This window comes from Plasmodium knowlesi (assembly GCF_000006355.2).
Source record: "Plasmodium knowlesi strain H genome assembly, chromosome: 14".
NCBI classification, from domain to species: domain Eukaryota; phylum Apicomplexa; class Aconoidasida; order Haemosporida; family Plasmodiidae; genus Plasmodium; species Plasmodium knowlesi.
The window spans coordinates 452,344-469,477 of record NC_011915.2 but is presented as its reverse complement, the minus strand read 5'-3'; the positions used below and the strand labels follow the sequence as shown (position 1 = coordinate 469,477).

Genomic DNA, 17,134 nt, shown 5'->3' with positions numbered 1-17,134 from the left:
GGCGCTTCTCAACCATTCAGTGCCTTCCAAGTCCAGTAAAAGGGGTGTATACATATATATATATATATATATATATATGCACAGAAATGTACATGTATAACTCCGAATTCCTTACTAAAGCGGAGATGTTATGTCCCCTTTGAAACGAGGGCACGGATAGTCTGTCCCTAAAATCTTCTTCCAAATATTCAAATATGTGAAGTACCAGGGCACGCAATGGCCATGAGCCTCTGTGAGGCATTCCAAATTGTGCAGAAACGAAAAAAAGGAAACAATTGGGCCAAGAAGGGGAAAAAAAAAATATATATATATATATAATAAAATGACTCGCAAAAGGCCAATGTTCAAATGTTCAAACATACAAATGTTGAGGGGGACATTTTCTGAAAACAGTTTGAATCGCTTGGGGGTAGGAGCGACTCACCTGAAAAAATTTCACTCCACAGGTGGCGTTAAAAAAAAAAAAAAAAAAAAAAAGGGACCCGCTTTCAACCTGTAGAGCTATGATACGCATACAAGACTGCTACGTTGCAATTTTTTTTTTTATTTCTTTCATTTTAAAGTGGTAACCAGAGGAATTGCGAACAAAGGGTACATTTTGAGGAATACGAAAAAAAAATAAAAATAAATAAAAAGTTAAATCATGGGGTTTTGTATAAAATGAAGGCACGAGGAAAATCGAGCGAGGAAATAAAAAGGCATAAACCTATGCACATATGTTTAAAAATATATGTATATGATATTCACTATGTATTCCTGGCAAAGGCCGCAGAACGGTCGAAGGGTCCATTAGTAATACCCCTCCTTGAGCGAAAAGGCGCCTTTAACCTGTACATCCTCGCCAATTTTCTTCCGCCCGAGAAAGTTCCTACACACTAAATACACCTCCCTGGACTCACGCCTAGACGCCTTCGGTTTAGTTGTATTGACAAACTGGAAAATGGTTTTCAAATAAGTCTTCAAGTTATCCGTCTGGCTACCCAGGTACATCTTAACGACGTAGGTACCCCCCATGTTTATATACTGCTCCATAAAATTTGTTATCCCTAAAGTAAGTTCACAGGAATTCAAATGATCATCAATTTTGTTTCCTACACAGGGTACCGCGGCATCACTTAATATGATATCAACTTTTTTACCTTGTAGGATTTCTCTTAACTTGACATCTACAAGGTTATTATGGTTAGTACTATCTTTTGCTCCTCCTATTTCTGCATGTATAAAGTGTATATTCGGTAATGGGTCCATAATTTTTTTATCAATACCTATAATTTCATTTGAGTAATTCTTGGTTCGTTCTAAAATGACTTGACACCAACTACCGGGGTAGCATCCAATATCTAATATTATTTTATTTTTCTTCAGGAACATGTATTTATTGTCTAATTCGATAAGTTTGTATGCTGCTCTACTTCTGTAGTTATCATTTTTTGCTTTCAGCACATACCTATCCGTTATTTGTCTTTGTATCCATTGGCTTGAGTGGCTACTTTTTTTGTTTAACACCTTCGGCGGGGCTTCTTTATACAGGCGCATCTGCATGTTCTGAAATAGGAAGTTCTTCCTCCCAGTTGGATAAAGTATTTTCATTTTCTACACATAAGAGGGAGTTGCTGCTTTGAAGGTTTTCTTTGGGTTTTTTCCTCGAGGGAGCTCCTTCACTGCACGCAGTTTACTGCGTCCCTCCCCTCTTTGTGTGGCATATTTTCCTTTGCCTACTATTTTTGCAAACGGGTTTCTCTCCTTCTCTGTCTCTTTCGTTACGCCTTCTACCCACTGTACTTCCTATTAGGCCTCTACAGAGCAGTTCCTACTGTTGATTCTGTACTCCTCGGTATTCTTACATAAGTATAAGTCACCAGCATTTGTTGTGTGTCCCTATTTCTGTGTTTACCTCATGCACTTATCTCTGGGGTGCGGACTGCACAAAAGTTTTTACATAAATTAAAAGGCTACAGATAATATGGCACAAACACGGGTATATAAATATCTATATAATATAACACATGCATTTTTTTTTTTTTTTTTTTTTTTTGAAAAGGAAAAACGAACACAGCAGAAAAACGTTACTCCAATTTTTCAAAATTATAGGAAAAAAAAAAAAAAAAAAAAAAACTAATTAGTCCATTATGCATTTTTATATTTTATACTTATACATGTGAGCAATATAAGTATATGCCCCCTCTGGCGTATTCCGACCGTCGTCCTTTTGACGGAGGCTGCATTATGGCGAGAGAAAAAAAAAAAAAAAAATGCCTCCAGCTGGTACCATCACGATATTTCCAAAAAGAGGTTCATTTTTCTGATATACAAGCTACGAGTGGGGAGTTAATTTCGCTGATTTTTTTCAAAATTGGAGCAGGAAAAAATGGGGGGCGCGCAATTTTTGTAAGGCCAGAGTAAGAAAAAAATATATATATATATAGATAACGACGTACGTACAGATATATGTACATATAAATGCATATGTATTTGTGAACATTTTGAGGCCAAAAAAACCTTGATGGAAACAGTGGTCATTTGGGGAGGCACAGAAATGTAACTATTAACAACTTTACTCAAGTTGTTGATTTTTCATTTTTTTTTTACTTCCCTTTAATTTTGGCAAGGTTACCCACAGCTAAGAAGCCTATTTTTGAGGTTGTATGTTCATTTGAACGCTTCCGCCACGTGGTTGTATAGATATAGTCGTACCACAACGAAAGGAGCCCCCAGATATGAACATAAAGGTGGGTAAAACTTACTTTCAAGAGGATACGGCATAGGGGAAGGGGGGAGTATTCCTGACCATCTCAAATTTGCAAGTGAAATGCAAGTTCAGAAGCGAAGAAAAAGTGAAAAAGAAAATTACAGCTAACCAAATAAAAGAGGAAACTGCAAAAGCGGCAGGTTGTAAAAGCGACGGATGGCTATATAGACCTACGCAAGTGTGTGTACATCTTCGCAGGAAGGTACCTCCTGGTCTTTCATCGCTCCATTTCTACTGTTCTACCCAGCTCCCTCCGTCCTAGCAAAATGGGGTTCTTCAAGAAGAACAAAAAAGGAAGCTTCCATCGAGGGCAAGAGAGCGAAATGAAATTTGACAAAATAATTTTAGGAGGCACATTCTACAAACATTGCGAAAATGACTTAGTCATTAAAAATAAGTTGGAAAATTTAGTTCCCTATTTTAACGGTAGAATATTTCTGGAAAATAAACAGGAAATAGGAAAAGTTGACGAAATCCTTGGGCCTATTAACGAATTTTATTTTTCTGTTAAATTAAAAGAAGGAATACATGCGAAGTCGTTTTCGACCGATACGAAGTTTTTTATTGACCAATCACAGACACTTCCACTGAGTAGATTTTTACCACAAGAAAAGAAAGTTACTCATCAACCAAAGAAGAAGAAAAGATCGAATAGGGAGAAGAAGCAAAATAATTTATCCCCCAGTGTTAAGAAGCCGAATAATTTTACTTTCCGGGGTAATCATAAAAACGACAGAGGTGGTAGGAAGGACAATAATCAGTTTAAAAGGAACAGTGGAAACTTTAGAAATGATAAAAATAATTTTAAGAACAGACCTAACAGCGGTCGTAAGTTTGGGAACCAGAGGGGACGATTTTAGAACCAACCCGGTAACTGTCCTCGCGCGCATAATTGTACACCCACATGTGTATATCTATATGTGCATGTATGACTATGTACGTGCCCTCTTGGGCTTCTTCTTTTTTTTTTTTTTTTTTTTGTGTATGCCTTTTAACGCTTCGTTGCGAAGTAGAACCATTTGGTGGGCATAAGTGAATGCCTGTCTACCCGCGTAACATGCAATATTTAACAAAAAGAAAAAAATAAAAAAATGAAAAAAGGTGCAATTCGATTTCTTTTATTTTTTCCAGAATAAAAAAATTTGTCCCCTTAATTTTTTCTCTGTAAATGTATTATTTTTTTGGACAACCTCCATTTATACCACTCTTTGGTACGTTGTTTTATTTTTCCATTTTACGGTGCTCAGAGTTTCTTTTCCTGATAAAAGTTGCCACTTTGGAAAGCGGTGCGCTTGCCAAAATACACAGAAAATGTGATACCAACACAATGTTGGTTCCATTTGAGAGACGAGGTCAAGGCCCAATTTTTTTGCATTTCCTTCATTTTGATTAAACGCGTAAACAGAGTTGATTTGTATAACGGAAAAAAAATTAACATGATGAGAAAAAAAAAAAAAAATTATATATCTTATCAGATGGGTTGTGCGATGGGCTGCGGGGTGTTCGATGTGATCACCATAAGTTCAACTTTTTTCCTCGTCTGCGATATTCTTCGCAAGGGCGCAATTCCCATCTGGTGCATCGGACTTGACGCTTACTTCGTCCGCCCTGTTATTAGCAATATAGGCATTTTCAATGGGGACAAAGATGTTACTTTCGTACCCCTTATTTTTCACCACTTTTTTTTTCAAAACTCCCTCTCGTAAAAGTCTATCTATTAAGGGCTTGGCGAGCAAAGGATAAATGTTAAGTCCCTTTGTAACAATTTCTTTATTCACATATTTGGTCCTAATGCACAAGTTGTACACATCGTTGTAGAGCTTTTGTATATCGTTATTAATTTGGTTCATGTTGTTTTCATCCACTTTTTCTATCTGTTGCATGGTCTCCTGACTTTCGGGGGGATCGGAACTATTGTTCAGCAGGCTATTTTCATAACTATTTGCGGTCTGCGAATTTTTCACGCTATCCTCTTTGGACATGTCGATGAAATTCGTATCTGCGTTTGGCCGCTGCTCCGCGGTGCGGTCGTGAGGTGCTTCCACAACTGTACCTACACCTGTACCTACACCTGTACCTACACCTGGACCTACACCTGGACCTACACCTGGACCTACAACTGGACCTACAACCGGACCTACCACCGGACTTACCGAACCTACATCCGGACCTACAACCGTATCAGCAACCGAGTCATCCTCTTTGCGAATTTCCTCTTTGAGCTTTTGGTCTGAGTGCTCCCCCTGTTCCGTCTGTTCGATTTGTTCAGTTTGTTCAGTTTGTTCAGTTTGTTCAGTTTGTTCGGTTTGTTTAGTTTGTTCAGTTTGTTCAGTTTGTTCAGTTTGTTCGGTTTGTTCGGTTTGTTCAGTTTGTTTAGTTTGTTCGATTTGTTCGGTTTGTTCCGTTTGTTCGATTTGTTTAGTTTGTTCCGTTTGTTCGATTTGTTCGGTTTGTTCGATTTCCGTTGGGCGTGGCTCCCCCTCGTGCTTCTTCTCCAAGACCTCCTTCTCATCGCTCTTAGGTTCAACGAACTTATAGTACTTGTATCCCATCCTCCGAATTATATTCTCCTTGACAAGCTTATGCAAAACGCTGTTAATGTCATAGTTGGACACACTCGGGAATTTTTCTCTTATTTTTGCCTTAGCCAAAATTTTATGTTTAATGATATACATTCTTAATTTGTTAATCATTTTCTTTCTATATTTAACCACCAAAGTTCTACGCAAGGATTTTTGGTTTTTTAAATTTTGGTATGTTATTTTTTCTTCATTTTTTTTTTTCTTCTTCGTGGCTGAGTTATCCTTATATGTTTTCATGTGGTTTTTCCTATTTTCACAGTGGTCCCTTTCTTTACTCTTGTCCTGGTAGTCATTTGCGCCTTCCACTCCATAGGAAGAGTACAATCGACTGGTGTTTGCCTTGGAACTGTTTTGAATTCCGTAGGGCTTATTCAGCTCGTTGGAAGGTTTTCTATTTATGTTTCTATATGGAGCATTACTGGCACAGGAATTATCATACAAGCGGGTAGCCATTTTGTCGAGGTTACTCCTGTAGGGATTACTACTATAGTAGGAATTTCCAAGTTCGCTCTTATTTTTAACGCAGTATTTATTTTTCTTCTTCCTATAGTCTTCTATTTCTCTCTTCTCTACCTTTACACAATCATGTTCATCTGGATCTTGGTTTGTCTGGGAGAGAATTTTGCCTATCTTGCTGTAGCGTTCGTTATTATCAGAATTACTACTATCGTCCTCGTCGTTACTGCATTTGATAACTCTGACTAGCGATGCTGATATGTTCTCATTCATTCTGCTATCCCATGAAGATAGCGATAAGGTTCTTCTCCTTTTTGTCCCACTTTTTCTGTCACTCCTTCTTCGTTTGCGCGATCGTTCATCGCTCAGACTGGAGTATGTCTCATCGTCATCGTCATCACCACCCTCACTATCGTCCTCATCGCTATCGTTGTCATCACTACCGGCGTTACCATCGGATTCATCATCTCCATCATCGTCTTCCTCCTCATCATTGTCCTCCGTTTCGTCTTCCTCCTCATTGTATTCATCACAGTCAGAGTCTCGTTCTTCCTCATAGCGAGTGTCCAGTCGCTTAAGATTACGCCCAGTGCGATTATCAGCAACCCCTCGTCCGCTGGCATTATTCCTCCCTATGTATTCCTCTTGCCCTACCTCATCATAATGGTAGTCACGATCGTACTCCTCCTCATCGTCGTTACCCTCCTCTCCAATATGATCATCATCTATGACGATGTAGTTCTTCCTATTCTTTCCTCCGTTTCTGCTTTTCACTAGTCGCTTCTTCAGGAACCCCCGTCTATCTTCCTCGTATTTTCCTTCCTTATATCTGTTCTCGCTTCTACCACCTGCGTACTTATTAATATGACCATTATGGTCATAGTGATAATCACCATGTGGATTGTCGTAATAATTAGCCTGATTTTTCGCTCTCCTAGGATGTGCCCCTTCTCCTCCATCATATTGGTAGTAATCCCCATCTGCCATTTTACCGTACGAATGACGATTTGTATTGAACATAACCTGATTGTGCATCTCGCTGCTGTTGTAGGAATTCACCTGTTGTTCATTACCAGCGTTAGTAGAATTGACAACAATGGAAAGGTAGTGATGACCGGTGTCAACTTTTCCAACATAATCTTCATGGGGTAAATTAACAAATTTTAACAAATCCTTGTTGTCAGGTTTTCTAAAGTAGGGGGGCTGGTAATTGTATGGAACGACTTCATCATAATAAAGTAGCTTCATGGAGAGGTACGTTCGCTCAGGTAAAGGATTTAAGGTTTGGGTAAGTAATACTAACGACCTTAACAACTCATATGTCTTTTGTTTTGCATCTTTTTTAAAGCACGAAGACGTTTCTTCTGTTGTCTTCTTCCTATTTAGTAATCTGTCCTTTATATCCTTCAACCTGTTGAGGTTCAAATTTTTTTTTCTTTCTTCCAATTGGATATCTGTGCATCCATTATTATGATTATTTTGGGATGTCTCCAAACTGATCCCAATTTTGCTACCTCTAACAGAATTGTAGGAAAAACTAAATTTATAGCATTCAATGGAATTATCGTATATGTCATTTATATCTAAGATTAGGATCCGCAGGTATTCCTTCTCTATAGCCTCGAATACTCCTTTTTCAAGCCAATTAATTATCATATGTGATTCTCGGTTGATAGGTAGAAGTCTCTTTAATTTTAATTCTTGAATGTGTACTTCTTCATACGCACTTTCCTCAAACAAATTTCTTAAATAGGTGACTAAACTAATCCCCAGTTTTATTATATTCTTTAGCATGTTCACTGAATCCTGCTTCGTTAACGTTTCCGACTGGGTGTGTGTTCTGACTGACATGCGTGAAATCATTTTGGCCGTTTAGGGGGTGAGAATATAATGACATGTAGGAAGTGCAAGGAGGAACGCGGTGCGAAATGTATCCGAATTGCCAAATGGGAGTCGCCACTTGCGTGGGGGGCAAATAGAAGTTTTGCACGCTCAATTGATGGGCACGAATAAATTCGCGTCGCTAGCAGTCTTTACGAAAGGACAAGATAACAAGATGGGAACGCGTTAGTGAGACAATCGTGAAGCGCTCCCACGTGGGTATAGCACTGCCACATAAGGAGGTTCGCTCGCTAGGGTTAAAAAAAAATTGACAAAATGACTTATTCAAAATAATTTACACTTCTGCAGACAAGACAATGTATTCCTTCTGGTAACAAAAATGATATATAGCTTTTACCAATATAGTGGAACCTTCTCGAGCATACCCATCCCGTACATTGGGGGAAATAGAATTGGACAAAGGGAAGGTCAACGAAAGTCAGAAGAAGGCGCAAAAAAAAAAAAAAACTACAAAATATGTGCACACAAACAAGCGCAATGTGTATAAACAAGGCCTAGCGTACCATTCGGGACAATATTATAGAGCCCCTCTAAAAAAAAATAATAAAATAAAAACGACAGATTATGCAAAAGTACAACTATTTAAAAAAAAAAAAAAATGGCTAAATTAGACAATTCATTATGTAAGAAGGAATTTCATTTGCATAAAAATGAGAAAAGACTGGAACAAACAGAACAATTTTTTAAGGTACAAAAGGGTGAAATTCGGCTCCATAACTTTTTTCCTATTCTTTTTTTTTTTTTTTTTTTTCAAATCATTGTAGTACATACAACTATAATTTATACCTTAGAGGACTGCCGAAATGTTTACACCTTATATGTATTAATGTTATGTGTACATGTGTATGTGCATATGGGTACTTTTAAATGTTAAAAAAAAAAAACGAACGGTGAGTACACAAAAGAGCTTTTGGATACTCACTATTTATGCATTAGTCATTTACGCTTTAGTAACGCATTAATCACATACACATTAGTCACACATTAGTCACACATTAGTCACACATTAATCACTTACCCATTTGTATTTGTGCACTTAAAATGAGGTTAAATATAACACGGGGATGGAAAGAGAGAAGGCACAAAAAAGGGGTTAGCAAATGAGTGTGCAACGAAGAAAAGACTGTGTGCGAAAAACGATTTCACAAAGGTGTAGTACGTTATGGTCCTTTCGAACGGGAGTAACAAATTAAAGTACTTTTGGAAAAATCTCACCGGTTGGGCAATTTGACAACGCGGTTAGCAGTTGGTCTGTTTCATAAAATTTCTAACCTTTTAGGAACTTTGCGAAAATGCAAAAACATAACTTTGGGCCATCGAAATTGGGAAGCCTAGGTGGACAATACTGCCCATCTGCGCTCATATTAAAAAAAAAAAAAAATTATGCACACACAAAGAGCAGGTGGAGTAATCAGGAAATAAATTTAAAAAAAAAAAAAAAGGCATATACATGTATACATAAATATATATACATAAATATATATACATAAATATATATACATAAATATGTATACATAAATATATATATGTATATATATATGTACATGATGAACATAGCACAAGGAAATCAGAAGAAGTGACAAAAAAACAGTGACCAAAAAGGAGTTAAGAGAAAGGACTGAATAGCGCAGCAAGTGAGCGTCAACAAGTGCAGAAAAAGTAGCATCATCGAAATGTGAGGAACAAATGAGCACGAAATATCATATGCACGTGGTGGAATATCACCGTAGGGTTACCACAATGACAACAAAACGAATCGAATGTGTCAAATGAATCAAGTGAATTAAAATAAATGCCCAGTGAAATAGCAAAACGTGTAAAAGGCGGAATGTGTATACAACACGAGGAAAATGTAAACGCAGAAATGGTAAAAAAAAAAGGCAAAAAGGCGCTGAGAGAGCGAAAAAGAAAAAATCAGCGTAACATTTTTTTCAAAAAAATTCACTTCGATGTGTCATAATTAATTTTTCATACAAATGTCCAGTAGGGCCAAGTGTTCTTAATTTTCGTACGACTCGAAACGCGCATATAATAACAATAGGGTACGCGGCAATCGAGTTTTGTGGAAAACTTCCGAATTTCTCTACTTCGATATTTTCTTTTTATTCATTTGGACGGTTTCTCATTTGGCGCTTTCCCATTTTCGGGTGCCCTTTTTTTCAATTTTGCAATCAAGTACTTTTTTTTACTTAAGGACAATTTAAAAGCTTAATTTTTTGCATCCCTTGAAAAGGGAAGAGTCCATATATGGACATGAATATTTTGCAGTTCTAACAAATAATCAACATATAGAAAAAAATAAGCAAAATTAAATTTGGCAATTCGTAAAAAAAGAGAAAAATATATATAAGAGAAAAAAAAAAAAAAAAGCAAAAAAAGAAAATTTTTACATGTACAGTCAGGTGATAAATTTTTAGGAGCACGTACATATATAATATAGTGTACCGGATTTATTTTCATTCACTTTTTTTTTTTTTTTTTTTTGAAGGCAAGAAGAAAAGAAAAAATAATAATAACACCTCCAAGTATTCTTTCACCACGGCAGTGGTAAACTGGGGTGATAAGAATACAACCCTTTCAACGCATTATCAATCTTTTTACATATTTTACCCCCCTCGCGTATGTAAAAATGTTCGTTTTATTTTTTTCCCACTTTATATCTAAAACTTGTCCGCGTTACCAAATAAAAATTTCGCTGGAATAAATAGTGTACGCATAAAAAACATTTGTCGACATACAGAAAAACATGCGTACGTTTAAGAAATGCGTAAAAAGGAGTTAAAAAAAGTGGACTGCAATTTGTTTTCCTCTTCACAGCAGATTGTAAAAATTAACAAACAGAATATGAATAACGAAGCAGAAAATACTCACAGTATGAATTAAATGGAATAAAAAAAAAAAAAATAAAAAAAAAAAAAAATACAGACTAAAAAGAGAAACCCTTATTCATTCGATCGCTTTTCTCCATCACATATACCATGTATCGTAACAGACGTGCACGGCACAAAATGACAACGAAGATGATGTGCCTTTTTTGAATCTGTTTAAAATATTGTTTTTTTTCTTTTTCTTTTTTTTCTTTTTTTCTTTTTTTTTTTTACAATTTAAGCTGTGCAAAATGGAAGAAGTGCAGAAGAAAAGAAAATCCAGGTGGGGAGACTTAGAAAACAGTACAGATAATATTAACAAGACGGGCGGAACAGTTCAAGTGAATAAGTCAATCGAACCGATTAAGACAAATGATGTAAATGCTCTGTTAAACAGAACGGGTAACATTTTAGGAGAATTCAATATGAGTGGAGCGTCTAGATTGGCCACCTCCACCCCGGGAATAATGAATCCTCCCGTAGGGTTGAACACCGCCGCCACTGGTCTACCAACTCAGTTCCCACTCACAGGGAAGAGCTTCCCGGCGTTATCTCCCGCTATCCATTTAAATATATTAAAAGCGACGGAAGCAGCCAAATTAGCAATAGAAAGGGCAAAAAGAGCTAGCAGGTTTAAGGAAGACATGAAAGAGAACGTAAAGAAAGTAGAGTTTGTGCCGAAGCCTTTAAAATTTGATGAACAAGGCAGAGAAATAGATGATGAAGGAAATGTGATAAATATAAAACCAATTACTTTTTCTACACTGAAAGTGAATATTAACAAGTTGGAAGAAAATAATCTTTTAAAAAAAAAAAACGAATTAGGAAATAAAAATAGTGAAGAATATGTACATGAAGATAATAAATGGTTTGATTCTAGAATAAAAAATGTCCAGAAGAAGAAAAAAAAAAATGCCTTTAATTTTATTACACCAGGTTCTTTTATGAAACTAGCCAATTCGAGGAATTACAATACAAAATCACAGATGAATTTTGATCTGAAAAAATTTATGCAGGATAAAAAGAACGTGCAGTCTCTGCAAGAAATGTCTTTAAACTTTTTAAACAGTGATCTAAATGATAGCATCAATCCGAACTTAATAGATATTAATAACAAAGATGTTAGAAGAAGGAAGGAGTGGAAGGACAATGAAAAGTATGACGCGATGGAAAAATGGGATTTGGTTCTATTCAAAAAGGTTGAAAATAAAGAAAACTTGAAGGAATACATTTTGGAGCAAATGACTAACTGGAAGAAGGGGAATCTCCACTTGGGGGGAGGCACTACACATCATGGAGTGCAGAAACCTGATGGAAATTCCCATGTTGATGCAGACGAAATAAGCAAAAATGATAAGAATGATCCAGATGAATACATGAGCAGCGTCTGCCTCCAAGTTAACAAACTGATACAAAAACGGAGCGCCAATATCCTCCTGTTACAATGTAACGAAATAATAATTAATGAAGATCTGTATAAAATAAACCTAAAGAAAATCACAAATTATGTGGAACATCCAATTTCGCTAAATGAAGATAAGAAAGAAGAGAAGATGACCACCCCACACATGTTCTTAACCCCGTTAGAAAGGAAAAAGCTAAGGAAGAGGAAAAGACAAGAGAAGGAAAGAGAGAAACAAGACAAAATTCGTATCGGTCTAATGCCCCCACCACCACCGAAAATGAAATTATCAAATCTGATGAGAGTCCTTGGAGACAGTGCAGTTTCGCAGCCCTCAAGAATAGAGCTAGAAGTGAGACAACAAATGAAAGAAAGAGAACTGAGACATTTTAAACAAAATCAAGAGAGAAAATTAAATCCAGAAGAAAAAAGTAAAAAGAAAATGAAGAAATGGACATGTGATCCAAATCAAGAAAATGAAGTCCTCGTTATTTATATATCAAATTTATCCAATAAAAAACACATATTTAAAATTGATATAAATGCTCAGCAGCTGCATTTGACGGGTGTGTGTGTTATGACTGTTCTTTATAATTTTATTATTGTAGAAGGGAAACATATTTCCATTGAGAGGTACAAGAGGTTAATTTTTAGGCGAATAAAATGGAATGAAGATGAATACAATGATGAGGAGGAAGACGATGATGGAGATGATGATGAGGATGATGAAGACGAAGGAGATGAAGAAGGTGGAAGTGGAGGCATAGATCACCATCATAACAGTAACAATATGAACGATAAAGCAGATACAAGTAAAATAAAATCCAATTTGGATACACAGACAGATTACCATCCTAATGATCCTGTAAATATTAACGTGAAGCAGGGATGTACTTGTAGCCTCATTTGGAGCGGTACTGTGAAGAAAAAGAATTTCCTCAACTGGAAAATGATAATTGCCAAGACCGAAATGGAGGTAACAGATTATCTGCAGAAGCATGACGCGCTGCACTACTTCCACATAGTCAAGAAGCACAGGAACGTGTCCGATGATGTGTGAAACGGAGTGGGTCGTAACAGAGACGAAAAAAAAAAAAAAAAAAAAAAAAAAAAAAAAAAAAAAAACAAGAAGTTTCTCCAAAGATAGGCACAATTTTGCACCTTTCTATATTTCTTTCTTTTAAGCTAATTAAATTAAATGTACTTTTTTTTTTTGGCACTTTTGAAGTGATCACTTGGGAGAGGATGGACAGACGATACTCCTTCGATTTGCCTTTCTTGCACATGTGCCTTTTATTGGCCTCTAATTTTTTTTTTTTTTTTTATTGTAGACAACGCACTGTTTAATTGTGCGTTTGTTTTGGGCCCCTTTGGCCATTTTGTCCCTGTTTCCCGCGTTACGCGATTGGGGAGTGTTCACAGTTTTGGTTGTTTTCACACATTTGATTGTTCACACCCACGAGCTCTTTCCATCGCTATTAACCCCAAACCCACTTTTTCACCCCTTAGTATTTCGAATTAATGACTTCATAATTTATAACCACGCGGAGTTACCTCAGTTTGTGAAGCAGAAAATGAGTTAACACAAAATGGTGGAAACAAGGAAAACTTCAAAAATATGTATTAAAAAAAAAAAAAAAAAAAAAAAAAAATTTACCCCAGTAGGGGATCAGGCATAACATAAGGGTGTAAAAGGACTTCCTCGCACGAGCTTTCACGCGGAGTAGAAAATCAAAAGTATAAAATTACCAACGTCATCTGCAAAAGGAGGAAGAGAGGTGATAAAACAATAGGAAGAATGTGAACGGGGAATAACTGGGTGCGAGAGAGGCCTTAAGGTTTGCTTAAATGAAGGATGATTCGCAAGAATGTGTAGGGATAAAACGCAGCCATGGAAAAAATCTATAATATTAATATGAATAAACAAAAGAAAGAAAACATTTGAGGGAAACTCTTCGCTTACATCATCGACGGTGTCGATCCTCTCCCACCTTCTCCATGACTCCTTGATAATTTCCTCTGTAGGAAAAAAAAAAAAAAAAAAAAAAAAAAAAATGGCGTAAATAAATTAGCGGTGCAAAGTGGTTGCGAAAGAAAGGGGGTTACGATGTAGGTAAGAAAAAATAATCCTCCTGCAATATACATCCTTCTCATTGATACGTCTACTTGAAGACTCCCTCACGCTTGGTGTTGGTGAACTTACCCATAGCAACGTGCACCTTTTTCTTGCGCTTGCGGGAAACCATCTGGACACACTCCTCACTGCTTATAAATTCCCAAATGCCGTCTGTGGCAACGATAATGAACTTATCCTCCTCTGATTTATCGAAAATTTTGATGGTGGGTTCACAAGTAACCCCAATGAAGGAGGATGTAATATCACCGATGGCTCTGCTCATGGCCAATCCTGGATACATTTCATTTTTGACAAAAACTCTATAAGAGACATCTCCTTGCAACTTTTTCACTTCCCCTCCAAAAGCAACAATTCGATCTTTCTCTAATTTTAAGGATGGCTTATGATCCTCAGTAATATTATATGCCCTAAAGGCATTGGTCTGTAGATTTTGCTTTCCCATAACAGCTCTGCTGTCACCTGTATGAGCGGAGTAAATTTTTTTGGTCTGAAAATTGTACAGGATGATGGTACAAGTGGTTCCACTTAAATTATAATCGATGAAATTTATGTTGATAGGATTTATATTATTGTTAATGCAGTAGGAATAATTAACCAAGTAGCAGTTAATCATATAGAATAAGGTTTTCATAGTGCGCACAGGATTTTCAAATATTCTTTCAATGTTATATGAGAAGAGAAGAGGAAGGACGACATGAGCAAAATTACTAATGTCATGTCCTGATGGACCATGTCCATCGAAGACCATAATTAATATCCATTCATTGGTTTGGATAATAGTAAAATCATCTTGGTTAGGGAAATCTAATTTTCTTCCTTTCTTACATGCAACAGATATTTCAGCATCACATGTGTAAGAAGGGGATTTATAAAAAAATGTATTTTTATCTTGAAATGGTTTCGTATTTTTCTGGTACAAGCAGTATGCCCCCATAACGATGAACGTTATATTAAGATCAGGTAAATTCTGATCACATGGTATTTCTGTAATGTCTCTTTTAATCCACTGATTCCTATCAACTGATTCGACAATTTTAGAAAAGGAACATTTTTCCTTTTTCCTCTTCAATTCGTATTTAAAGTTTTTCTTTTTCACAAATTTTTCCTCCTTCTTATTCTTTTCACCATTCTGTTGTTCACCTTTCCGGTCTTCGTCACTCGGCATCACCTTTTTCAGATAGGTATTCTTATACTTTTTCTTCAACTTATTGCATTTATTTTTTATATACTTTCTTAACAAGGTAAAATCGTTTTTTAAAAAACTATCTACAATTTCTTTCGGAAAAGTTGGGAATTTCATAATGTCATGATTTATATTCAAAGAATTCCTCAGGGCATATCTATCCTTTTTATTTGGATCTAGCATGTCCACTATATTATTAGCATTGAAGTAGAGGAACAAGCTAAACAGGAAAACGACAATAATATCGACATCTCTTATGTCGTTTAAAATCATATTGCTATATTTTATGTTCAGTAAATTTTCTCTTTTATTTTTTTTGTACAGATCATTGTTATTAATTAAGTTGCTATAAAATGATGAATTTTTTCTCGAAGGTGCTTCTACATGATGATTATACGTTCCATTTTCTTTTGCATTATCATCACTGGAGGAACCACTTTGTGAAACCTCTTTCTTACTGTTCCCCTTGGATTTGTCCAGTTGTATTTTTCCATTCATATACGATTTGGTTTCATCCTTATCTGCTTCACTTGAGTGTTTTTCCATTGAATCAACTTCGCTTCTCCTTTTAAACTTCTTTTTTCCTTTCCTTTTGCCTTTATCGTTTATCATCAACATGTCGGATTGGTCACTGGAGGAGTTGCTAATATGCTCATTAGCTCTACGTTCCTTATCCATTTCTTCATCGCTTTTGTCATTATCACTGGGGGTTTTGGAGTGCTCATACTTTAAACCGTTCTTATGGTCTCCATTAAAGCTGTGGCTACCCCAGATGGGATTGTATACAGTCGCGTGTCCTCCAGGGATATTCCCTCTTCGGCTCTTTTCACTTGTACTGTACGCATTACTATCAGCTGTTCGTTCGTACTCAGGGTTGGAATCCACATCCGACTGCACGTACTTTTTTTTTTTAAATTTAAATTTCGAGTAACTAATGAAAGACATGCAGTTTCCCATGGTTGGCGTGCGGACTGGGTGTAGACAGATGCATGTGTAAGGGGAAGTTGAAACTAGTCGGATATGCTCAGGTGAACTTGTTCGTGCGGTTTAGACAATGCTGGACTGGATTGCTACCTCCGCAGTTACATTAGAATAGGGCTATAAGTGGGTACATCTACACTCGCATACAAGGACATGCGTTCGCACACGAGTCCGGGAAGGTGGAATATTGAATCACAAAAAAAAAAAAAAAAAATGAGCATAAGACATGCAGATAGTAAGACCTCTTCGTATCATACAAAAATGTGCTAAAATAAAATAAGGGGAAAAACGAATACAACAGTTCAATTTTTTTTACTTATCGGAAATGGAAAAAAAGAGCATTGGGGATTCATATTACCAAACCATGATGAGCTGGTGTAGAAAAATAAAAAAAGGGGAACAGATTTACAGTTCAAAAAAAAAACAAAATGTATATAAAAAGACTCAAGCAATGGGTACTTATAAAACGGTAAGTATACATTTTTTTGCCTTCAGGCGGTGTAAAAATTGAAGGCTAAATTGAACCATCTCTAGAGGAAAATGGTGGGTGCAAAGAAATAATTAGATGAACAGAAAATTTGCATAATTGGATGGGGAATAATGAATTAGTGATGGAACGTACATTCTCTTATGTCCTATGAGACACGCTTAGGCTTAACTGCGTCGGTGTTTAGCTCATACTATTGATGCCGAGGTGCCCGAACCTTCTAAGTGCAGAAAAAGTGCATATGGATTGGGGGATATACATCAGCGTGTAAATATCCTCATGCATGTATTCACATTGCACATGAGAAGTGCTCATGTAAGCAAAACTTACGGAAAGGTGAAAGGGGAGGAAAAAGAAAAATGCAAAGGGAGGGGGAAAAAAACAAAAA

At 36.4% G+C, this 17,134-nt stretch overlaps 5 protein-coding genes across 5 annotated transcripts; 2 read left to right on the top strand and 3 right to left on the bottom strand.

Moving 5' to 3' along the window:
• Window positions 1-789: 789 nt before the first annotated feature.
• Window positions 790-1,590, bottom strand: PKNH_1410000 (ribosomal RNA methyltransferase, putative; the record flags this gene model as incomplete). The annotated part of the gene is made up of 1 exon (XM_002261953.1): window positions 790-1,590. The coding sequence occupies one exon, from the start codon at window positions 1,588-1,590 to the stop codon at window positions 790-792; it is 801 nt and encodes a 266-aa protein (XP_002261989.1).
• A 1,425-nt stretch (window positions 1,591-3,015) lies between these two features.
• PKNH_1409900 (snornp gar1-like protein) lies at window positions 3,016-3,609 on the top strand (the record flags this gene model as incomplete). Its single annotated transcript, XM_002261952.1, has 1 exon — window positions 3,016-3,609. One exon carries the CDS (start codon window positions 3,016-3,018, stop codon window positions 3,607-3,609), a length of 594 nt encoding a protein of 197 aa, XP_002261988.1.
• Window positions 3,610-4,272: 663 nt separating this feature from the next.
• Window positions 4,273-7,650, bottom strand: PKNH_1409800 (HORMA domain protein, putative; the record flags this gene model as incomplete). The annotated part of the gene is made up of 1 exon (XM_002261951.1): window positions 4,273-7,650. One exon carries the CDS (start codon window positions 7,648-7,650, stop codon window positions 4,273-4,275), a length of 3,378 nt encoding a protein of 1,125 aa, XP_002261987.1.
• Window positions 7,651-10,807: 3,157 nt separating this feature from the next.
• PKNH_1409700 (uncharacterized protein) lies at window positions 10,808-13,018 on the top strand (the record flags this gene model as incomplete). Its single annotated transcript, XM_002261950.1, has 1 exon — window positions 10,808-13,018. One exon carries the CDS (start codon window positions 10,808-10,810, stop codon window positions 13,016-13,018), a length of 2,211 nt encoding a protein of 736 aa, XP_002261986.1.
• Window positions 13,019-13,689: 671 nt separating this feature from the next.
• On the bottom strand, window positions 13,690-16,235 carry PKNH_1409600 (protein phosphatase PPM6, putative; the record flags this gene model as incomplete). The annotated part of the gene is made up of 3 exons (XM_039113633.1): window positions 13,690-13,716; window positions 13,922-13,977; window positions 14,162-16,235. 3 exons carry the CDS (start codon window positions 16,233-16,235, stop codon window positions 13,690-13,692), a joined length of 2,157 nt encoding a protein of 718 aa, XP_038970006.1.
• Between the last annotated feature and the right edge of the window lie 899 nt (window positions 16,236-17,134).